The sequence below is a fragment of the Tupaia chinensis genome, unplaced genomic scaffold (genome assembly GCF_000334495.1).
Source record: "Tupaia chinensis unplaced genomic scaffold, TupChi_1.0 Scaffold144171_2, whole genome shotgun sequence".
Lineage (NCBI taxonomy): Eukaryota > Metazoa > Chordata > Mammalia > Scandentia > Tupaiidae > Tupaia > Tupaia belangeri.
Window position 1 is genome coordinate 1,119,268 of NW_006204028.1, and position 25,273 is coordinate 1,144,540.

At 48.1% G+C, this 25,273-nt stretch overlaps 1 protein-coding gene across 1 annotated transcript in view; it reads right to left on the reverse strand.

The window, feature by feature from the left end:
- Nucleotides 1-23,152, reverse strand: part of FAM117A (family with sequence similarity 117 member A) — a 31,488-nt gene extending 8,336 nt beyond the window's left edge. The window contains exons 1-4 of the mRNA XM_027767346.1: nt 23,026-23,152; nt 11,042-11,211; nt 2,645-2,740; nt 378-488 (exon numbers count right to left, since the gene is read on the reverse strand). Coding sequence (XP_027623147.1) covers nt 378-488; nt 2,645-2,740; nt 11,042-11,211; nt 23,026-23,152 — 504 coding nt within the window. The remainder of the gene's footprint in view (nt 1-377; nt 489-2,644; nt 2,741-11,041; nt 11,212-23,025) is intronic.
- Nucleotides 23,153-25,273: the final 2,121 nt, after the last annotated feature.

Sequence of the window (25,273 nt, forward strand, 5' to 3'; positions counted from 1 at the left end):
TCCCTTTCCCTCTTGCTTATAAATGGAAAGAAAGGAAGGGAGGGAAGCAAGGAGGGAGAGAGGGAGGAAAAGAAACAAAGGACAACATGGGACAGACGCGGATGGCAGTAGGTCCACTCCGTGGGAGTCTCTCTGAAGTTAGAGTTCTGATAGGTCTAGGTGTCCTTTCAGAGTCACTGCCTCAATTATCCAGGCGTGGGAGGGGAGGAGAGAGACATTCAGAACAGCAAGAAGCCCTTCCAGTGTCACTCAGCAAATCCAAGTGGGTACTAGCGCTTTGTGTGGTCACACACGTGGCCAGTGTGGCCCAAGACATCTCCCCCTCAGGCGAGCCCGCCCCGGAGGACAGAGGGGACAGGCAGGGTGAGACAACTTACCCTCAGTGCTCCCCGCACAGCATGGTCCCCCTGCAGTGGGGAACCCCGTTCCTTCTCTTTCCCACTGCGGCTCAGCTTCGTCCTCTGCAGCTGTTGCTTCAACTTGGTAATCTAGCCCAGAAAGGGAGAGGAGAGGCAGGTGAAGCCAAGCAAAGTGTTCTGGGTCCCTCGTCCCTGGGGTGGCTCCTGCCAAAGGCCTATGAGGATATGCAAAAGCGAGTCTCCTATCTCCAAATACCTGGCGCTATTAAAAACCATGACGACAGATTCCTTAGACAAGCTGGATCCCTCACTGACTAGATTACTTGATTTTTAGAATTACCATGAGTCTATAGATAGGTCAGTTTCCAAAAAATTAAAAATACACAACACTAGAGCCATGTTCGCCTTTCCCAGATTTCAGAGGCCTGGGATGCCGCTCCGTTAATAGCAATGGGAGATGGTCTGTGAGTGCTGGCAGCAGTTCTTCCTCAAGCACATTCACATCTATCTCAAAGGCCCTGAGACCAGGAAGGGGAAAAATACCTTCCCTAGTTTTAAATCGACCACACTATGGGCCAGCTCTGTGGCCTGGTGGCTAAGGGAGCTAAATTCCACATGGCCAACTATACAGTTTGAGTCCCTGACCCAGTGGCTTCTTGAAAAACACTCTGGACATATGTATGTGTGTGCTTAAAATCCTGGAAAAAAGGGAGAAATGAAAGAAACAAAAGAGAAGGGATTGTAACATGACCATTCCCCATAAGGGAGGGTGCTTTTCCCTCTCTTGCAAGTGTATGTGCCTTCTGATGATTTTTCTCTTTTTAAAGGAAATTTGCCTTAGGGCACATGCACTCACAAGAGAGAGACAGTGAGAGGGAAAGTGAGAAACTGCCCCTCAGGAGGGATGGCCGTGCTGTAACCCCTTCTGAGGTTTTGGGCACGCATGCCCCATGTGCCTGGTGTGATTTTCAAGTTACTGGGTTTGGGACTCAAATTGCAGTCAGTCATTTTGGAGCCACCTTGATGACCACACCACCTGCTGGTCCCACGTTCTGGCAAATTTTTAAAAATGAATGAATGGGGGGACCAGCAGATGGCATAGTGGTTAAACGCTGGACACTCCCACATGGCTGACCATGAATCAAGTACTGGACCTGGTGGCTCGCTTTCTCATTTTCCCTTTCTCTCTCTCTCTGTCTCTCTCTGGTCAAATTAAAATAAAATGAATGAATAAAAAGAATGAAGAAATAAGTTTTTTTTTTTTTTTGAGAGGTTTTTTGCTATAGGGTGCGTGCACTCGCCAGACAGAGAGAGACATAGAGACAGAAAGCGAGAAATCACCCCCGAGGGGGGATGGTCACGCCGCAATCCCTTCTCCATTCTCCTCTCGGGATCTTGGGCACGCATGCACACGCACCCGGTGTGAGTTTTAAGCCACCGGGTCTGAGACGCAAACCGCGGTCGACTACGTGGGAGTCCAGCGACATAGCCATTATGCTAACTGCTGGTTCCCGAGTAATTTATTTAAAATGTGAAAAAAAAAATGAATGAATGAATGAATGAATGAATGAGGGTTGAGGAGCAGGGCTAGACCACAGTACAGCAGTAAAACACCAACAGTGTGAGAAGGACCACATGAGAAGGTTCTGGAATCAAATCCTTTTCCAGTGTGTTGGGCATGTACGTGTGTGCCCATGGTCTGGGGCTGACATGAAGAAATAAACAAATATATTTTTAAAAGGGAGAGGTCAAGGGTGAGTCCTAGGAGGAAGAGGTCTCGGGAGCAAGGTCATGGCGGGTCAGGCAGAGCTGGTTTGGGGTAAAATCCCTACTCGGCCTCAGTGATGAGCCCTCCTGAGAGGGAGGGCCAGGAAAAAGTGTGCGGGAGCATATCACCGTGTTTCTCTGCGTTTAAACCTCAGGCTGGCATACTCACGTAGTAAATGAGGTTGGGGGCTCCCGATTCCCAGGAACCCACTCCCTGCCTCCTTCCAGTCTTTGAAGTGTTTATCTGGATCCAGCCTCAAAGAAAACTGAGAACAGTGGTGGCTCTGGCCCTGTGCTTGGCTGCTGCGAGGCACCAGTAGTGCCGGTCAGGCCCCACCTTGTAGGAGGGTCAGGGTGCTAAGACCCAGCCACTGCAAGACTGGAAGTCGGGATGAAGGGAACATCTCAGTGGGGAAAGGCTGCTGGAGATGCGAGTGCACTCTGAAGCTTAATCCTCCCATGCTGTTCGGGGACAGAGGAGAGGCAGCCCCTGCCTGAAAGTCGAAGAGGGCGGTTACCTCTTTTCTGTGGTCTGTGCTACCCCAGGACGCTGAACGCTTGTGTGTGCAGAAGCTGGCTCGCTCACCTTCTAGTTCTTGCCAGGACAGAGGGGTCTGTAGGGAGAGAAACAGTGAGACCGAGCAGCTTCTCAGGCAGCGTGGGGACGCAGACATCGGTCTTCCTGGTAGAGGCAGTGGCCTTTGGAAGGTTTCTGCTATCTGCTCATCAGCCCTCAGAACACCCCTAGCCTGCTTTGTTCTCTCTGGCTTCTCCACCTAGCCTGCCCCTGCCTAGTTCTCACCCACAAGGCAACCTTCCCCCGATACCAATAAGGTCAACCTCCTCTCCACTGTCTTAGAACTTTCATACAAGCATCATTTTCCTCAGTTATTCCAGGACTCCCCAGTGGCTCCTCCTACCCCAACCAGTTCAAAGGAGCGCCGGCTCAGAGCTTTGCTGGCATTCTGTATTTCTCTCCCTGTGTGCCCAGTGCAGACCGGGTTCCTGGGAGCTAAATGAAAGCAGGTTAACAGACAGGACTTCAGTAAGGAACGGTTAGCTGGTAACAGGGGAAAGGTCAACACAGGTGCCCCTGACCTAGGCTGGAGGCTCCCACTGAACGCAAAGCCTCATGCTGGCTCCTTGACTTGCCCCTACACATAGAATAAGTGTTGGAGACACCCAAGTCCCCTGAATAAGCAGAGTGGGAACATTTTCAGAAAGGAGGGCATGAGAATTCTGAAGCGAGCCCTGATGCCACTACTCCTTCTGGGCCTGCCCTGCCCTCGATGAGACTGGTTCTCCCTCTGCGCTCCTCCCTGCTCTGCTGCATGGGAGACAGAGGGCCCAAGATGGTAGCAGGGGAGCTGGAGAACCACTTCCGGAGTCCCCACTCAGGGAGGAAGCTGTTGGCTCTAAGCATGAAGCCAAAGAGGCCCAGATCGCTCCCACCACCAATATCCCCACTTCCGTTCCAAGGGAGGAGCCCAGGGGGGATGCTCCAGTGGACCCCGTTCCTTTCTAACTTCTACACACAAGCTGCCAGACCATGAGGGCCTGGGAACTGTCTCCTCCGAGAGATTTGCTGACCTCCCCCGAGAGACTGCTGCAAACAGAAAGGGTGGAGGATGGGGGAAAAAAACCAACAAAGCAAACCACTCACCACCCAACAGCTGCTAAGGGGAGCTCAGCAGGGACAGTGTAAGCGGGACTGAGAGCAGACTGCCATGTGTGACAGCTGCGATGGAGGGGCTGCTGGGCACTGAGGGACCCTGGCTCTTCCTCCTCCAGCTGCCCACTGGTTGGGACCTGGACTGGGCTGAGTGGCAACTGCCCAACTTCCAACTTCCTTGCCCTGGTGCTTGCATCACCAGTGGGAGCAGCCAGAGATCCATTTCCCCACAGCCCTCCCCTTTGGGAAAAGGGCAGGCAGCACTTCCTTCAGGCCTGTATCTTGGACACACACCCCAAAGCCCTTGAAGCGAAGCTGGCACATGCAAATCAAGCTGTCAGTTGACTTCCAAATGCCCATGTCTCTCTAAACCAGGGTGTTAGCATGCTGAGCCTTAGAAAAGACTGCTGTGGGTCCCGGGAAGTGAGGAGGAAGCCCATCTCCTGCATAGCTACTTCCGCCCAGCCGACACACAAGTGCTCTTCCCTTCCCAGGGCCCCAGAGCCAACCCTTACAAAGACTAGCTAGCTCTGCTACTCGAGCTCTGGGTCCCACCTGAGCCTGAGGTCCCTGGAGAGGAGGGATGACCAAAGCTCAGGTGAGGGTGCCTGTTTCTCCTCCCCCAGGAAGATACTGTACTTGCTGGTAAGAAGTGGGAGGCGGGATAGGAAAGAACAGCCACACTGAAGCTGCCACTGGGTCTAACATCTCTTGCCAACTCTTCAACTACCGCCTTTCTCCTGGGATAGGGGAGGAGGTGAAAGGGGAGTTTAGAAAGGATGGGAAAATCATGGCAGCTAGGATCCTCTGTCCTCTCTCTGCTCAGCGATGTCTCGCACCCACTCTGTGTAATCGGTACGAGAAGGCGCCCCTGGCCAGACTGCGCCACTGGGCCTTTCACCCCATGGACTGGCCACAGCTTACCCTCTGCCCTACCCAGGCACCCCCATCTCCATCTCCTTTTCCTTCCTTCACCTCTGCCCTCCAGGCCTGGACTCCCCATCTAAGATGGTCTGCCCTAGCTCCTCTCGTCTCCCAGGGAGCCCTAATCCATCTGCCTCGCGATGCTCCTCTGTGCAGACAGGCTTAGGCCAGACATCCTTCGTGCGCTCAGCAAACAGTCACTGAAGGCATGCTGTGTGCCGAGCGCTGTTCCAGGTGCTGGGGACACAACAGCGCTCGCAACAGCAACATTCTTGTCCCTTCGTTTGTGTTCTAATTGAGGACACGACTTAAACAGTGATAAGTGCTAAAGAGAAAAATAAAGCAAAGACAGGGGGTAGGAATGCTGGGAAGTGGAGACGTGATTTGAAATATCAGGGAAGTCCTCAACCAAAAGGTAAGGTCTGAATGAAAGGACGAGTGAGGTGAGAGAGTGAGCTATGGGGTGTCTGAGGGAAGAGTGGCCCAGACAGAGAACAGCAAGTGCAAAGGCCCTGGGGCAGGAGCGGACCTGGTGTGTGCGAGAATGAGAAGGAGGCCAATGGGGTTGGGGCAGAGCAGCAGGCCATGAGATCAGTAAGTGTGACAGGTTAAAATGCCCCCTTAAATGGTAAAGCTTCTGCATGTGATTAAGTTAAGGATCTCGCAATGGGAAGATTATCCTGGATTAACCAGGCGAGCTCTAAATGCCATTACAAGTCTTCTTATAAGGGACAGAGGGAGATTAGACACACACACAGAAGAGAAGACGATACAACCGCAGAGGCAGAGACTGGAGTAAGGTGGCTACTAGCCAAGCAATGCCAGCAACCACCAGAAGCTGGAAGAGGCATGGAAAGGACTCTCCTAAGAGCCTCCTAAGAACATGGCCCAGCCCACACCTGCAAGCTGGCCCAGGGAAACTGAACTTGGACTGCTGGTCTCCAGAACTCTGAGAATCCATTTCTGTTGTCTGACGCTCTAAATCTGAGGTTATTTGTTAAAGCAGTCTCAGGAACTAAAAACAGCAGGCCAGCCTGTGTTTAAAGCCATTTATTCACTAGCATGGGATATCCTGAAAGCAGGCACAGATGCAGGGGTGAGCTTTAGCCCCTCCAACTGGACTGAGAATGCCAGAGTAGGGGCCATGTCTCCCTTACTACAGTGCCACTGATTAGACAGGACTCTCTCCTGTCCCCACTGAGGTCTGGACCAGTCTTTTCGAAGTACAGAAAAACCACAGTTAAGGAAGGCTACTCTTCAAAGAACGACCCTGTGGGCCATGACAAGGTCAGGCTGTGCTGTGTGGCAGCACTACAAGGGGTCCTTCTTGACCCTTTGGAAGTGGACCAAAAAGCAAAGGAACTCATCCCCTGGATCAGACTTAATGAACTTCCTGACCTAGAAGGAGCTGCTGGGGAGGAGAAGGGCTGCTCACCAACCCTGGGTGGCATTAGCCAGCTCTGTAGATGGTATCAGGGCTGTGCAAAACTGGATGTGGGTCAGCCAAGGAAGTCTTTCCTGGGATTCTGAGATCCCAGAGCAACATGCAGAAGCGTAACTGAGCGTGGAGGTAGAGGACGGCTTCCCGAAGAAACTCCTAGTCTCATGAGGTGGGCTGGATGGAGCTGAAACCCTCCACACTGGAGTCTCTTTCTTAGGCCCAATGCAACTAAGTTTCTATCTGGACTTCATGAACAGAGCAGGAAGAGTCCTGGCTTGCTGTCTCCAGGGCCTTAGCCCCTGAAGAGACTACACGTGCAGAGCTGGGCCAGGCCCTGGGAACATAACCCGCTACACCTGTGCGGAAGCAGACAGCAGCATGGTGCCTGGCCTGGTAGAGATGGTCAGTAACTACATGTTGAACTGAAATCCAGCAGGGAATCAGTCCCTTAGGGCTCTGGCTAAACAAAAAGGCAGGAAAAGGCTCTGAGGGTGGTTTGCTGGCCAGCACTGAGAACTCGGGCTGCAGGTGGCCAAGGCCACCATCTCTGGCCTTACAGGGACTATGTAACCCTCAGATTTTCCACCATGGCCCCACTTCAAATGTTTGGTGCTGTTGTCAAACTATGTGCCGAACAACTGGTCCTGAGCGCCAGTTTGGAAAGTAGGCGCTGTGCCCAGGCCCCCACACCCACAGAAAAAACAGGCCTATGAGGGTCAGGCTGAACTGTGTGTCATCGCTGAAAGTTGAGGTGCTGGCTTAGGAAAAGGGGAGCACAGTCCACGGGTGGGGAAAAGACGTAGAGGGAAGGCCTCCCAGTGAGCACACCCACCCCTTCCTCTGACCTTCATGACGTTCTGTTGAGGATTTTTAAGTCAAGGGTAAAAGAAAAAGAAAATAATATAGATCATAGCAGCTTCTCCACCTCACCTGGAGAATACAGAGGAAACAGGGCAGGGAGTGAGTAGAATAGGGGTGTGATTGGACAGGGGCGATTCCAGAGTCCCGTCTGTCAGCAGCATAAAACTGGCCGAGGAACTCCACTCAAACACAGGCATTCCAGCTGTGGTGAGGCCACTTCCTCCCTCTGACGGGGTGCGAGGAGAGTCAGATGCTCTGCACAGCATGAAGGGAGAGGGGTGACCACAGCCACTAGTATGTGTTGCTGTCACCCACCCTGGCCTGCTACTAGGAAGGGCCTGCCCAAAGCCCTTGGTGGCCTGCTCTGGTTTACCAACTGAACTAGGGGAGGTGGTCCAGATGAGGGGAAAACACTCAGACAGAGCTGGGGCATGGTGACAAAGTCCTCCAAGACTTAGAGCAACCCCCGGTGGATGATGGCTAGTCTGCACAGGGTCTCTGTGCGCTCTCCTGGGGAACCCATCTCCCTTGTACTCACCAGGCTCATCTCTGGGAAACCTGGGCATCCCCCTCCCACTGCTCCTCCTGGCTCAAAATGCGTAGCATCCCCAAAGCACTTCCTCCCCAGTTACCACAACCACAGACCCTTCTCCCTAGAATGACCAATTTCCCAAGTAAGATCCAGCCACACCCCTCTTCTTCCCCAGCCACATATGTGGGTAAGCCAGCTTCTGTGCCAGACGACAAAGTATCCGAAGACTCTCCTTCGTATCTGCCGGAGAGCCTAAAACACAGTCAGGAAGGGAACACTGAAACCGTAATGGCAATCCTGAGATACACGAGGGGTCTTCGAAAAGTTCATAAAACATGTGTTATGTGTTATGAAAAACTGCATGGATTTTGGGAACCAGCAGTTAGCATAATGGCTATGTCACTGGACTCCCACATAGTCGACCGCGGTTCACGTCCCAGACCTGGTGGCTTAAAACTCACACCGGGCACATGTGCGTGCATGCCCAAGATCCCAAGAGGAGAATGGAGGAGAAGGGATTGTGGCGTGACCATCCCCCCCGGGGGTTGATTTCTCGCTTTCTGTCTCTATGTCTCTCTCTGTCTGGCGAGCGCACGTGCCCTATAGTAAAAACCTCTCCAAAAAAAAAAAAAGAAAGAAAACTGCATGGATTTCAAACAAGTTTTTGCACCAAAATAAACTTACACTTTAATTCCATTTTCCATGGACTTTTTAAAGTCCCCCATATTCACGAATCGATGAGAGCTTTAACTCTGTCTCCAGCCCACACAGCATGTGCCTAAATGGCAGGTGTCCTGTGCATGCCCCGAGATCTAAAACCTGGATGCAATGGGCAGGGCCGTTGCCTCCCCTGCATGAGTGGGTGGGGTTCAGAGAGGAAGGAGCTGCTTGGCCTACACCATGGCTGTGGTCGCTGACCTCTCTGTGAGGCAGGCCTGCCGAGAGCAGCAGGGCTGATGTGGTCTCCAAACACAGTCTGCCCACTGGCTCTCGGCTGAGGAGAGGGTAGCTAGTAACAGCAAAGTAATGAGACCTGGCCAGCTATAGGAGATATAGGAGAACATAAAAACTACCGCACTGGTGTGACTGGAAGAGAAAGGACAGAGTGGAAGTCCCTCGGATCAAAGCAAAGGGGGACAAGTTCTGGCATCAGCATTTGCACAGCATAAAAGCTTTCAAGGACGTTCGTAGGTCCTATCTCCCTGCCTGCCCTCTCCCACTCCCACACTCCAGGAAAACCTCTCTTCCATCTCCAGTCCTTTCTAGGTGATTTCCTGGTGCTTAGTAGAGAAGGAACACCAACCACAGAAGGAGATGTCAGGAGGGCTTCGGGCCTCCAAGGCGTGGCACCAGTGTTGAAGGAGGTAGGCTGTTGCCAGGCCAAAGGGTTCAGGCAGGAATGTGAACAGAGCCCAAAACCTAGAGGCAGAAAATTCCCAGAAGACCAGGAATGAAAGATGGCAGGGTACATATTTTGGTTTGGATGCCTATGTTGGTCAGAAATCTCCCACCTCCTGACTGTGGCCACAATATTGACAGGTTGCTAAGAGTTCCTCGAGGGCTGGAGCCCATCCCGGGAAAGAGGAAAGCTGTATGGCTCGGCCTTGCCAGACCCACAGAGGCGCATCACTGACCTCTGTCTTACTGTGGCAAGAAGCCCAGACTTGTTATATAAAAGATCTGGCCTACAGCTGGAGCCTGAGCAGAAACACACAGCCTAGAGCCCAGGCCTCTAAACCCGGCCAGGGAACTTCTGAGGCTGACCCGCCTTGAGTTGACAAAGAGAAAACTAGCAGAGAGATGAGATGGTGACTTCCGGCAAGGCAGGGAGAGCAGGAAATGACAGCGACAAAGACGTGTGGCCTACACCTCAGGTCCTCCTCCTCTAGGAAGCTCTCCTTGACTAAATATATTATTTGAACTGAGTACCCCCCCCCCAAAAGAGAAAGGCCTATTGGTTCTCAGGTCTAAAAAGGGGAAGCATAATCTATCCTACTTACTCTTTTCAAAGGATAAAGGGAATGACGTTGCCTGGAGATCCCAGGAAGTGGGCCTGCTCTATCTGCTACATGGAGTGTATGCAGGGGCTTCAAAAATCTCATGAAAAATGCTTATTATGGGAAAAAAAATGCATAAATTTCAAAAATTTTTTTGCCACAAAACGAACCATACTTAAATTCTATTTCCCACAAACTTTTTGAAGGTCTGTGTATTCCCCTTACACATTCTGTTCATAAGTCTAAAGAAGGCCATGGATTTTAACTGCCTCAAATTCTTGTTGGTTCAAGGTGGGGCATTCCCATGAGAATTCCCCGCTTGTAAACTTTGCCAGACATTTGGCCCCATCTCATGCCTTGGCTGGCTGCTCATTGGCCTTCGTGGAACTAGGATCCGGACTGGTCAAAGCCAGATCCTGTCCTCATTTCCTTATTCTCGTCCCGACATGCCAAGAACAGTACTGGGTATCCTAGCACCAGCTAAAGACCTTTGAAAACAGATCTCATCCAGAGAAATAAAGGAGAGGGACTGACCCGATGTGCTCCGAGAGGAGGTAAAGTGGCTGCAAGGAGCAAGCTCACATGTCACTGGGCACACACGCCACCCAGGTTGTGCTGGCCGAGCTGACGTGTTTGACAGCACCCAGGGTGAAGGGCTGCCTCTGAGTCTAGTATTCCTTCCACCCTGTTTCCGCTTATCTAGGAGCAACTGATTTATTCCGCTGTTGCACAGGATGGGTTTAAACTGCTGAAAAGGAGATCTGACTCTTGACAATTTCACTGCTAAGAATGTTGAAACCCTGAATCAGATTAAGGAGTATCTGTGCAGAATTTCACATATGAGATGGCTTCTCGCTCAGGCGAACATGGTCTTACTCAAAATGGACTGAATGATGTGAGAGATTCCTTCCAAACTTAAGGTCCTTAATGAATACTGTCTTAAAGAAAAACACCAAAGGAGCGGACCCTGAGCTCCACAGCACTCAGCGGGGGCCATTGAAGTCCCGCACCCGGCTGCTGGCAAGGAAAAGCTCTCCATATCTAAGAACTTTCCATTCCCGTTGCTCTAAGGGGATCTACCCTGGCCCAGCACATTTTTTGGCCACTCCTTCCAGTTGTCTAGGGAATGCAAACTCAAATGAATGTTGGCCTCAGTTTAATTTTAGTAAGGTAAGTCTCAGTTTTGCAAATCTAGAATAAATTGCAAAGTCAGCTGTTGATTCCACACACACAAATTCTCAAAGCCAAACTAAAAAACCGAGGCTGACTCCATTCTTCCCCTAGTCAGATGAAACACAAACTCATGGCCACATAAGAAAGACGAGCTGGTAGACGTTCGAAAATGAAAAGCTGCATGGTGAATGTGAAACCGAAACCCAGAACAAATGACTGAGGGTCGAGGATTCAATGACTGAGGTCAAAGGCATCCTTAGCCAGCCCTCCCAGTGCACCCTCACCCCTCTTCCCACTAGGAAAACGCTTCTTTACCTGGGTGGCCTTGTCATTGGAATAGCAGGTGAAGGCCCCATCAGCATCTCGGGGCCACTGGCCCAGAAGGTAGGAGCTGAGGATGGTGTCCAGGGAGAAAGTACGTCGGACCTGGGGTGGCTGAGGTCTACACACAGACTTTTCTGGGGCCACCGAACACGGGACGCTGGCTGGAAGAGAGCAGAGCCCTTGACATCAGCATGGAGGAAGGAGACATGGCAACCCACCTTCTGTCTTCTAGGAAGCCTTGCCTGGCTACCAGGTCTTCTCTTACATCTACCTTCTTCCTAAAAGAATATGAAGGCGGGGGCAGGGACGGCAGGTGGCGTGGTGGCTGAGGCGCTGAACTCCTCCATAACTGACTGCAGTTCGAGTCTTGGACCTGGCAGCTTGCTTTCTCATTCCCTCCACTCCCATCTCTCTCTGGTCAAATTAAAAAAATAATAATAATGAATAAAGTTTAATGATTTTAAAACAACAAACAAATGGACCAGCAGATAACGTGGTGGTTTGAGGTGCTGGACTCCCACATGGATGACTGCAGTTCAAGTCCTGAACCTGGTGGCTTGCTTTCTCACTTTCCCTCTCTCTCTCTGCCTCTCTCTGATCAAACTGGAAAATAATAAAGTTAAAGAATTCTTTTTTAAAAAAGAAAACAACAAACAGATAAACAAAGAAGGATCTGAAACAGCCTTTAAAAGCAAAACCTGACAGGTGCTTTCCTGGCTTAACCAGCTAGGCCTTACCACTGGAAACTATAGCATTTTACTTTGGACTTGGGGCTTACTTTATAAATGTCCTCTCTCTTTCCTGTTCCTAGTAGACAATTTATTCCTAAGTCTCCACATTGAGTTCCCTGCAAGCAGCACTATTTCCCATAATTAAAGAAGGAACTCTAAGTGGACAAAAACAACTTTTCTTCTATCTTTTAGCAGGGGCGGGTTGTGCTGTGTGAGCGTGTGTGTGTGTGAGGGGGGCTGGTGTTTAAGTCTGGGTCTCGCTGTGTCACATTCCTCCTGCCTCAGACTCCCAAGTAGCTGAGATCACAGATGCGTCCAGCTCTTTTCAGATAGGCTCTCCTTATGTTGCCCTCCCTGGCTTAGAGTTCACAATTCTGCCTTGGCTCTTGAGTAGCTGGACCTCCAGGCATGGGCCACCTTGCCTAGCCTACAGGTTGGACAGGGAATCAAACCTGGGCCTCCTGGGTGACCTCGGCCTTCTGAGCAGCAGCAGAAAGCACGAGGACCTGTGGTTGGGCCTCTTCCATCTTTTTTGTTGTTGTTTCTTTAATTTGCCAGAGGGTGTTGCATGTTCTTGCTACAGCGAGATGGGAGGGGCAAGGAAAGCGCTGTCCCTCCGTGGGGAATGGTCATGCCACAATTTCTTCTCCATTTCTCATTCCTTTCAGGATTTTGGCCATATATAGACATACATCTGTGTGTTTTTCAAGCCACTGGGTGCAGGTCTTGAACCACACAGTCAGCCATGGGATCCGGCTGCCTTAACCACCATGCCACAGACTGGCCCATCGTTTCCATCTTTGATCTCCTACCCTTCCTTGTCCCTCCAGCACCCACTGCAAAGCTCCTATGCACTGCACGGATTCACCTCAGCTAACTGAAGGACTCTTCATATTTAGGACTAGTTAGCTCCAGGAACCCAGGTGACTAAGATGAAGAGAGATATAACTACTTTCAATTATCCAGATGGAGGAATCTAGTATAGGAAAACATCCAAGTCTTTTGATCCTCTCTCTCTTGTCTATGACTTCTATCTAAATGAGACAAAAACAAAGCAATTATAAGTCCATTAATTTTTATTTCTACCTTTCTGGGAGAAGGTAAAAGTTAAAACTGTTGATAAAAAATATAAGGGTTCTGGAAGCATCTGGACGTTTTGATCATCTGAGTTGACCTTGTTTTCCATGGTCACATTCAAAACACTCTAATATCTTAAGATCTAAAAAGGCTCGTTCCCTTAAACAGAACAAAATGCTTTTGCATCTAGTAATCCCTTGATAATGTGTGTGCATATTAGGCACAACAAAAAGAACTGAGGACTCTAGGTGTAAGTAAACCAGAAGGCTTTCTATTGAAAAGACAATATAAAGTTGGCAGTTGCTCAAAGTTAAACATGGAATTACCATATGATTCAGCAATTCCACTTACAGGTTTATGTCCCCAAAGAATTGAAAGCAGGGACTTGGGGAGGAGATATATGTATACCTGTGTTCTCAGCATCATCGTTCACAATAGCCAAAAGGTGAAAGCAACTGGAGCCACCATGGACAGATGAATGGATAACCAAAATGTGGCATATCCATACAATGGACTATTACTCAGTCTTTAAAAGGAGGGAAATTCTGACACATGCTATGATATAGATGATAAGTTAAATAGGCCAGAGCTGAATGGACGAATAATGTATCATTCCCAGAAGGGGCAAATCCATAGGGACAGAAAGTAGCATAGAGGTTACCAGGGGAGGAAAGGGGGGAGTTGCTATTTAATGGATGAATGAAAGTGTTCTGGGGCCAGTCCTGTGGCCTAGTGGTTAAGGCATCTGGATTCCACATGACTATGTGGTTCAAATCCCAGCCCCACAGGTTGAAAACCTTGTAGAGCATATGTGTGCATGTCCAAAATCCCAACAGGGTGGAAAAATGGAGAAGGGATTGTAGTGTGACCAGGCCCCACTGAGGGGTGCTTTTTCCCTTTCTTTCCATCTCTGGTGAGTGCATGTACCTTCTGGCTTATAAACAACAAGGAGTTCTAGAAATGGAGAGTAGTGTGTTTGCACACATTGTCAATACCCTTAATGACAACAAATTTTAAATTTACAATGCTTAAAATGGTAAATCTACATTATTCCTATTTTACCACAAGGAAAGGATATAATACAACCTACATTCTCCAAATTTACTTAAGTATTTACATGTAATTGCTATGAAATGTACTACATATGCTTTACCTTGTTCTACCTATTTCATAAACCTATTTCTAAGTATCAACAATCTATGCATTTGTCATTTTTAAAGACTATATGTTATTATACCAGACTGATAAACAGTAATCTGCTTAGCCATTCTCAGGTTACTAGACATTTGGATAACATAAATGCTACTATACAGCCAACTTTCACTTTCAAGGTCCTATCTTTTTTTTAAAAGAATTATTCATTTAATTTTATTGATTGATTCATTTATTTTAATTTGACCAGAGAGAGACATACACACACATGCAGAGATGAAAAGTGAGAAAGTAAGCCACCAGGTCCAGGACTTGAACCATGGTTGGTCATGTGGGAGTGTCTAGTGCCATAACCACCATGCCACCTGCTGGCCCCTCAAGGTTTTATCTTACCACTGGTGTATTTATAGGTCATCTCCCTCAGCTATCATACAATACGTGCTCATTAAAAACAAGTTAAAAGCAAAAAATAATGACACATACATAAGTTAAAATGACTTCTAACTGGACTGGCCCTGTAGCCTAGTGGTTACGGGAGCCAGATCCCACGTGTTTGACTGTATAGTTTGAGTCCTAGACATGGCATCTTGAAAAACATGCCAAGGACCAGCACATGGCATTGTAATTAAAGTGCGCTAGACTCCTACATGGCCTCTGAACTCCAACATGACTGACCACAGTTTGAGTCCGGGACCTGATGGCTTGTTTTCTCACTTTCCCTTTCTCTCTCTCTCTCTCTGGTCAAATTAAATAATAATAATAAATAAAATAAATATATATTTTTTAAATGCCGTGTGTGTGTGTGTGTGTGTGTGTGTGTGTGTGTGTGTCCCCCAAATTGCCACAAGATGGAGAGATGGGGGAACCAGCAGTTAGCGTAATGGCTATGTCGCTGGACTCCCACGTAGTCGACCGCGGTTCACACCCCGAACCCGGTGGCTTAAAACTCACCCTGGGCGCATGTGCGTGCGTGCCCAAGATCCCAAGAGGAGAATGGAGGAGAAGGGATTGCGGCGTGACCATCTCCCTCGGGGGTGATTTCTCGCTTTCTGTCTCTATGTCTCTCTCTCTCTGTCTGTCCGGTGAGTACACGCGCCCTATAGCAAAAACCTCTCCAAAAAAAAAAAAAAAGATGGAGAGATGGAGGAGGAGGGCTTATAGCATGACCGCACTCTAGTGGAGGTTGCTTTCTACCCTTCTCTGTCTCTCTCTAGCAAGCATACATGTCCTCTGACAATTTAAAAAAAAATTTATACTTAAAGAAAAATAGTAAGTGTGGATTGTAGAAAAGTCAGGATATGTATATAAACCAGCAAAAAAAATTCCTCAAACCTCAACACTCAGAGGTACTATTATTGATACTATGACATAGATATCCTGGTAGGCCTCCTTACCTTCCGCACGTATACGTATATACTTTAAAAGAAAGAATGGGATCATACTGTAAATATTGGTTTTTTTTTTTTTTTGAGAGATTTTCACTGTAGGGCGCGTGCGCTCGCCAGACAGACAGAGAGAGACATAGAGACAGAAAGCGAGAAATCACCCCCAAGGGGGGATGGTCACGCCACAATCCCTTCTCCTCCATTCTCCTCTCGGGATCTTGGGCACGCACGCACACGCGCCCGGCTTGAGTTTTAAGCCACCGGGTCCGGGACACGAACCGTGGTCGACTACGTGGGAGTCCAGCGACATAGCCATTACGCTAACTGCTGGTTCCCAATATTGTTTTATTCTGTGTTTTTACTTTATATAATAAATATATTCAAATCAATATATGCTCACTGAAAACAAATTATTTTAAATGATCTTAACTTTTTTAAAGATTTAATTTTATTTATTCATTCATTTATTTTAATTTGACCAGAGGGAGGGAGGGAGGGAGGGAGGGAGGGAGAGGAAGAGAGAGAGAGAGAGAGGAAAAGTGAGAAAGCAAGCAAGCTACCAGGTCCAGAACTTGAACAGTGATCAGTCATGTGGGAATATCCAGAGCCTTAACCACCATGCCACCTGCTGGTCCCTGATCTTAACATTTCTATGTCAACACTCTTCAAAGGCTTGAGGGCTGGCAGGTGGCGTGGTGGTTAAGGGCAATGGACTCTCACATGGCCCACTACAGTTCGAGTCCTGGATCTGCTGGCTTACTATTTTTCTCTCTCTCTCTGGACAAATTTTTTAAAAATAAATAAATAGATAAATAAAGTTAAATAAAATAATTCTTTAGACTTGGTGGCTTGCCTTCTCTCTCTCTCTCTGTCCCTCTCTGGTCAAATTAAAATAAATACATAAGTAGGTAAATAAAGTTAAATAATCCTTTTGAAAATAAAAAGCTTCTCTTTTTCTTTTTCTAGAGATTTTTGCTATAAGGGCATGTGTGCTTGCTGGAGAAAGAGACTGAGACACAGAAAACGAGAAATCACCCCCCTGGGGAGATGATCAAGTTACAGTCCCTTCTCCATTCTCCTCTCAGGACTCTGGGCACACAGGCACACACGCCTTCTGTGAGTTTTAAGCCACAGGATTTGGGACTCAAACCATGACTATGTGGGAGTCCGGTGCCTTAACCACTATACCATGCGCTGGCCCTGAAAGGCTCTCTTTCAAAGGTGGGAGTCAAAGGTCACGTTCTGGTCCTGCTGGCCTTGCCTTTACATCTCACTCCCCTCAAGGTCTCTAGATTCTAGACAAGCCATAACATGTACCATTTCCCACCCATGTCCTAGGCCTCCCCACACTGAGGTTTTACACGTGTGCTCAGGGTTTAAATCCGACTCATCTGTCAGGGCTGGCCTAACTTCCACCTCTGCCAAACCTTCTGGAAGAAAAGCCTCCGAATTTTCTGAATTTCCTCAGTACTTTGTACCCTTCTAACACTGCCATTCTCTCTCTTGGATTACGGGTATTTGTAACTCCTGGGTAATAAACAACCCCAGGCCAAGGACTGGCTCTGATCTATCTTTGTATCCCCCAGCTTATGGCTGGCAATTGGCAGGTGCCCAAGTTTGGGAATAAAATTGAAAAACCATCCCTAGAAGGGTAAACCTGCTCTAGTTATATCAGAGTCTCATGTGCCCATACTGAATCCACTCACCTGGAGAAAACACCCCACACCTGCTTGTCCTTTTTCTCAGCGGCTCGGGAAGGCCCAGCTTCTTTCTTACTTTCTTGGTGACCTTGTCAACCGGTTAGTGACAAACGTGCTGGACACAAACCCAACTTCATCTCCTATAACACTAGCACCTCAATCACCCATTTTCCTATCCTGTGTTTAAGATCAAAAAGTGACAATCAGATATTTCTGGAAGCTTCTAGCCCATATCAGCAGCCAGCTCAGATACCAAAACGCTGTCCTGTGGGCTTCCAAACTGGTCTATTAGAGTTTAGTGGGGAGGCAGGAGCTCTGGAAAGCTGATGTACAAAATTACAGGACAGATAACCAAACGAGCAGGCGGGGAGCAGATGAGCAAGTGACTGGCAAAGAGGCTAGACCATCGCAATCCTAAAGGCTGCTTCACCACTGTTTTTGGAGGAAGAGGACCCTGGCTTCAGAGCTGAGAAATAAGGGATGGGAAGATTCCTGGAGCCTCTCCTATGTCCTCAGCTAGAATCACCACAAAAATCGTTAGATTGTTTTCCTTACAGAAGCCCTCAAGTACTATCCTGTACTTACGGAGTACTTCCAAAGGTTTTGGCCTACCCACACAGAACTTGCATGTTGTGTAATTGCTGACTTTCCTGTCAGCTCTAGAAGGGGATAGGAAGGGCCAGCAAGGAAGACTAAGGCACAAAGAAGCTTTGATTAGACTTTTGATTAGACTCCACCATCCAATAAGTCAGAAACAGTCCTAGATCTAAACCCAAGACTCCTTCTACCTAAATCAATCTTTTTACAACTACTCACTGAGGTTCATGCCCCTCTTGCATTAAGAACAACCTCGGGGCCAGCAGTTGGCGTAATGGCTATGTCGCTGAACTCCCATGTAGTCGACCACAGTTCGAGTCCTGGACCTGGTGGCTTAAAACTCACGCAGGGCGCGTGTGCATGTGTGCCCAAGATCCCGAGAGGAGAATGGAGGAGAAGGGATTGCGGCATTGCCATTCCCCCCGGGGGGTGATTTCTCGATTTCTGTCTCTATGTCTCTCTCTGTCTGTCTGGCGAGCGCACGCGCCCTGCGAGCACCCCGGCCCCACCATGAAAAAACCCTCCAAAAAAAAAAAAAAAAAAAAAAGAACACCCTCAGAAGTTGCTGTGCTGAGACACTTAGAAGATGAATCGCTTTCTTTCTTCTCCTTCCTTCCTTTATAAGAATTATTTTAGGGACCAGCAGGTGGTGTGGTGGTTAAAGGGCTGGACACTCCCACATGGCCTATCACGTTTGAGTCCCAGACCTGGTGGCTTGCTTTCTCACTATCCCCCTCTCTGTGTGTCTCTCCCTGGTCAAATTAAAATAAATTAATGAATAAATAAAATTTAATAATAATTAATTTTATTAATAATTAATTTTATTTATTCATTTAAATTTGAGGGACACAGAAAGAGAGACAGAGAGAAAGAGGTAAAGTGAGAAAGTAAGTCACTGGATCCAGGACTCAAACCATGATCAGCCATGTGGGAGTCCAGCATCCTTAACCACCAAGCCATCTGTCATTCCCACTTTTATTTATTTTTTTTAAAAGAATTATTCTATTTGATTTTATTTATTATTATTATTTTTTAAAATTTGCTATAGGGCACACATACACACATACAGCAAGAGAGAGAGGGAGAGGGAAAGTGAAAAAGCAAGCTGCCAGGCATGGGACCTGAAACGTGGTCGGCCATGTGGGAGTTCAATGCCCTAAACACCATGCCACCTGCTGGCCCCATAGACTGCTTCTATATTTTAGCTCTTTTTCAGGGATGGGGAGTAAAGGAGGAAATGGCAAGCCCGACCTGAGTGTCTCCAATAACCTATTTTTGTTTTTTTCAAGAGAGTCTTTGAAACGTAGGGTAAAGGATTCTGTTACCTCCAAGTGACAAGTTTAACTACACACATTTTATCAGTTCCCATCACCCTTCATATCTTGGTAGGACTCCAATCTCAAGGGCAATAATTATAGGTGGAACTTTGCTCCCAGTACTCCTGGGGCTAAGGAGCACCCAGAATCTTGGAATTTGGTATAGAACCCAACCACCCATTTTGGTCAATTCTATATTCTTTCCAACCACCTCTGACTGAAATTATTCATAAGAACTGATTTGCTCTTCTGTATATAAAAAATAATACAAATAGCAAAAAAAAAAAAAAAAAAAGAAAAAGAAATGAAAAAGGAAGGAAAGAAGGTAGAAAGGAAGGAGAGAAAGGAATGAGGGGAGGTCAAGTTATCCCAACCAGATCAGCAGCCTGCCACTTCCTCTCCACTAGAGGCCTGCAAAGATCTTACTGCGTGTAAGTCCAACTAGAGAGCTCTCCTCAGCTTCTTTTTAAATGAGACAGCTGGGCCTCAGCCTTATTTCCACAGTGGCCACTTCCTTGCGCAGGGCACTGGCATGGTTCCTAGCTAGCCACAAGGTGACAGAATGACCATCTGTCTCAGAGCACTCCACTAGGCTCCACCTCCCCCCCAAATCTCCACATTCTTGGCATGTCCTTGTCCCTTTGAGGAGATTAAAATGCCATGTTTCCTTTGAGCCTAGGAAATAAGGGAAGGGGCACTTAGAGGGGAAAAAAGAAAAGATATTTTGATAGGGGGGAAAAAAACCCTACCACTTATTTTGTAAGTACACCCCCAACTGGCTTGGTAAGCATGTGCTTCTAAAGGCACCAAAACCAATTAAGGGGTAAATCCAGGTGTCGAAGTCCTCACAAAGCCCAAATCAGATACTGACACGTTCCATACCATTCTAGAAGGGGTAGCAGGCTGGCACAACTTGGTCCCAGATATCTGGTAGGGGCTAGCATGCGACCTGAGGATCTGATGTGGCTCTGCCCTCTCTGACAGCAGCTTCACCCAACCTCACCAGGCCTGTTGCTCTCCTCCTGGCAAACAGGAGCACCGTTCGGCTTAAGTTACCTCTCAGTGAGACGGAAAAGAACAGGAGAGAGGCAAATTTGCTTTAACACCTTCATTAAAAACATTATGTCAAGGGGCCAGCAGGTGGCATGGTGCTTAAGGACGCTCGACTCCCACATGGCTGACCGCAGTTCGAGTCCTGGACCTGGCGGCTTGCTTTCTGACTCCCCCTCCCCCCTCTCTCTCTCTGTCCCCCTCTGGTGAAATGAAATAAAGCTAAATAAGATCATCTTTAAAAACTTATATCAAACCAGCTAATATGCTTTGGTATTGAAGTTGGGGGTGATAGACTATGTAGGAAATGACCAAGACGAGACATATAGAGCAAGTTCCAGCCACTGTATCTGCAGGCCTGCAACGTCCTGGGTCCCCTGAGAATGTGTACATCTTCAGCATCAAAGTCCTATTCTTTATCAGTGACAGCCTAACCCAGTCATGGCCACCACCTGGAATAAATGGTGCAGTGGGAGAAACGAAGCTGTTTGTAGACCTGGCCATCAGCAGCTGCAGGTCAGCTCCGAAGTTCTGCTGCCCGCTAGACCGACCTCAGTTGAGAACATCCCCAAGAAATCTCACAAGTGAGTGCAGTTGAGATGGAGGTTCCAGGCTTATCCCTCACGGGTATCCGGAAAGATCTGGGTAGTGGGTTCTGCTTTGCACTCGTGTGATTATGGTTAAAGGAGAAGAAACGTTGAGAAGTCACAACGGTTGCTTGTGGTTACAAGATGAACTGGTTTCATTTCTGGAAAGTACCCCTCTCAGATTTGGGGAACAGAGGGAGGGAAATAAGACAATCAGCTCCCCTATCAGAGGAGAGACGCTCATATCATGACAGGCCATGACAAAGCAGCAGGCTGCTGGGGCACCGGCTGGGTGGCTGCAGGAGGGTGGAGTGTCCTGTTTACAACACCACGGGGTATTATCGGCCCATCGCATGCAGCAGCCTCCACAGCCCAACCACCTGGCGAAGCACCCTGGCACTGGGCCAGGCCATTTCACCATGCAGCTGAGCAGTGGCGGATGCTTTGGTTCTTGGGCAACAGCAAATGGAAAAAACAAAACAAAACAGCACATGCTGGAGATAAGAAGCCTTAGGTGCTATCTTCCCGAGCACTTGGCTCTGCCCCTCAATTGCTGCACTTGCATAGGTTTGGGGAGAGGGGGCTATGAGTGGAGAGGGCCAGTAGTCCAGAGTCTGCCTACTGAGGGACAGACAACAGGAGAGAAGGCACACAAGTGGTAGACAAGAGGCTGAACCAAGAGTGGAAGAAGGGCCTGGCACTCCAAGCAGATTTCAAGTACCCACCATGAGCCAGCTCTGTGATAAACACTGGTGATACGGAAAGAACATGACAAGAAGCTGCTGATGAACTTGAAGTGGGCAAGGCTGGTGCAATCAACCCAAAGTGCCAGGCTACCAGGCACAGCCCCTACGGGCTACCCCCTAGTAGATGCCTGTTCAGAAGGACCACCGATATATCTCGGCTGCTCCCTTGCTGGAAATCAGCTCAGGTCTAACCACAGCAGCACACCCCTGCCATAGGAACCTGAAGGAGAAGGGTGACAGCTCTTAGAAAAAGGGCAGGAATGGGGCTAGGGGAAGAAGGCAGACAGCAGCCGATGCAGGAGGAGAGGTGCTGGGGCTGCTCTTCTCAGTTTGGCCACAAAGAGATTGTGGGGGAAGGGCTTAGCGATATATAAGGAGAAAGCAGCCCCTGGCCAGTGGGTTCTGGTTGGGCATCTGGGGACTATTTCAGTATTTTGGGGGCAAGGTAAGAGAGAGAAGCCTGGGAAATAAAAACAAGGCCACTCTCTACTCATCCTAGTCACCCCAAAATACCCAAGAAGGACTACAGAAGAAGAGAGACAGGCAAAGAGATCTTATACATGGGAAAATAAAAAACGTAACAACTAGCTGGTTCAACAAACAAGCTCTGAGTCATTTTCTCAAATCGTCAGGCTTTGAAGCATTACTCGCACTAGTCTTCTCACCTCTCCTCCCAGAGGAAAAAATAACTCTTATTATAACAGAAGCTGCACACATGTGGGAGGAAATAAGCAAATGCAGATGAGCAAAAAATAAAAAATAAAACCTACATGCACCTTGCAGTGTAGATCTGTCACCATGCACATACATGCGCATAGATATTCCTAAAAAAAAAAGAGGTCATACTATGCACACCTGCCTACAACATGTTTTTTTTTTTTTTTTTTTTTTCAGTCAGTGATGGTCACTTAGTAAGGAGGAGAAGCAGGCAAGGCCAGGGTAGCCCAGCAGGCTGGGGCAGGGCAGTACAGTAGGACATTGAGGGTACGGGCCCTGCCCCCTCTTGTCCCCTTGCTGTGATGCAACACTTCTGCTGGAGGGCAATGTGAATCTGGTTAAGAACAAAGTAAAATGGGGATGCAGAATTTCTTACCATTTCCTCAATAAGAGATTTGCAGTTAAGGAGGGGAAGTTCCTCCTGGCAGCTTCACAGGATTATTTTCCTATTTCAGTATGTGTGTTGGGATTACACAGTGCAAGCAGTCTTCTGAGCTCCCTGTGCTCCAGTGTCACTTAACTGCTTAACTCAGGGACGTGCGGGTTTTGGAGGGAAGTTGTGGTGAAGCTGAAATCCCCAATATGACTGTACAAGAGTTAGAAGCCCTCCTTGGAAAGCCCAAGGAGACCCCACCCATCCCAGCTGAGAAAATTAAACCCCGTGCTTTGAACACCTCTTCTGACACCAAGTAATAGCTACTTTCGACCTTATCAGGAAGAATAAAGTAGACTAAAAAGAAAGGAAAAAGAGTAACATGATACAATCGCTATCAAGGCTTATTACCCAAAGAGAAAAAGAAAATGATGCCACCATCATGTATCACTTAGGGACAGGGATGCGTTCTGAGCAATGCCTCAGCACTGTGCAAAGAGCAGAGTATACTCACACACACCTGGATGTGTAGTCTGCTACCCACCGAGGCCACAGAACACCCTCAGAGGCCCACTGCTGTACATGCAGTCTGCTGTGGACAGAAACCTTGTCATCCGGCTCATGACTGTCTGTATACGGGGGAAGGGCTTCTCCGCCAGGCCCTCAATCATCTACTGACTTGCTATTCAAGTGTGCAGCTCAACTGAGAGCCATTGAGAGCATTTCTGGCTGTGTGTCTGACTTCCCAAGATGCAGACCACATCTGTAGGCAGCTGGAAAAATGGGCCAAGAGAAACCCTTCTGGAGCTGTCATTGTGGGAAAAACTAAGGAATAGGCTAAGTCTCTGTATCAGCCAGGAGGAAAAGGACGATGCCAAAGTGTATATAAAAAGGGTAGATAGACAGCAGTTGCTTAGACATTTGTTCAACTCTCAAGAAGCTGCAGTTGGAAGGAAAGGAAGTGGTATGAACTTTTCACCTTTTATCTGAATTCTCTAAAGAGGAGTTCTGTAGGATTTCAACATTCTTAAATCAAAACATTAGCATGTTTTGGATTGGAGCATACTTTCCTTTGGGATCTACATGGCCTTTGCAAGAATAGCATGAATAGTACATGGCCTAACTCCCCCCACTCCAAAAAAAAAAAAAAAAACCCTCCTGACCCCTTGGTTCTTTGGGAGTGATAGACTGTGATAGACTTCCGGGTGGCCTATAAACTCACAGGACAGGTATAAACCCTTCAGGTTGGCACTTCTCACAGCAATCTGATTCCTATCAAGTAGAAATCATCAAGTCCAGTCAGCTGTTAAGTAGTCATTTAAGATAAGTGAGATGAGGAAAGAACCAGAGATTGGAGAAAGCCATTGACAATAAATCCTGTGAGAGGACAGCTGGGATCAAAACTGTGTCCTGCTTTCTCTTCAAAATATGTGCACTCGGGAACCAGCAGTTAGCGTAATGGCTATGTCGCTGGACTCCCACGTAGTCGACCGCGGTTCGCGTCCCGGACCCGGTGGCTTAAAACTCAACGCCGGGTGCGTGTGCGTGCGTGCCCAAGATCCCGAGAGGAGAATGGAGGAGAAGGGATTGCGGCGTGACCATCCCCCCTGGGGGGTGATTTCTCGCTTTCTGTCTCTCTGTCTCTCTCTGTCTGGCGAGCGCACGCGCCCTATAGCGAAAATCTCTCCAAAAAAAAAAAAGTATATATGTGCACTCCACACACTTCCATGAATATTCCTTCGGAGGAAGGGACGGAGCTTCCAGGTTGTCACAGATGGAGTGGGGACACGACGCACTCACATGTAGAGAGATGAACTATTTTCTCCAAGGTCACAGAGTAAGGTGAGGCCATTTATTCCACAAACAGCAGACTTTTGAAAGTATATTCCCCACCCCTGTGTTTCATTGTCAGACAACCATACCATGGCCTCTTGCCTGCCTTGGTTCAAGAACTGCTCTGTGGTTGGAAAAGGCTCTGTTCCCTTCCCTTGCTAGGAACAGGATGATCACACCTGGGTCTCAGAAACACTGTTTTACCCATTGGACATAGTTGGGTCAAGAGAGGAAGTGGACAATTAGAAAATGAGAGATGGGGGACCAGCAGGTGGTATGGTGGTTAAGGGTGCTGGACTCCTACATGGCTGACTGCAGTTCGAGTCCCGGACCTGGCGGCTTGCTTTCTCACTTCCCTCCTCTCTCTTGTGCATGTACTCTGTCTCTCTCTGGTCAAAATGTTTTTAAAGTAAATAAATAAAGGTAAATAAAAATAATTTTTTTAAAAAAAGAAAGAGATCCTGACACCAGCAGATGCTGTAATGGTTTATGTCGCTGGACTTCTACATATTGGATTATTGTTTGAGTCTTGGACCTGGCAGCTTAAAACTTATGCTGGGCACCTGTGCCTCTGTGCCCAAAGTCCTGAGAGGAGAAGAGAGGAGAAAGGATTGTGGCGTGGCCATTCCCCCAGGGAGTGATTTCTTGCTTTCTCTCTCTCTCAGGTGAGCACACGTGCCCTATAGCAAAATCTCTCTCTGAAAAAAAGAAGAGTTCTAGCCAGCAGGTAGTGGTGGTTAAGGCAGATGAATCCCATGTGACCAATTACGTGGCTCAAGTCCTGGCCCGACAGCTTGAAAAACACCAGGAGCATGTGTGTGTGTGCCTAAAGTCCCAAGAGAAGAATGAAGGAGGACTGCAACATGGCCGACCACCCAGGGAGGTAATTTCTCACTATCCCTCCTGTCTCTCTCTTGTGAGCACATGCATCATATGGCAAAAATCTTTTTTTTTTTTTT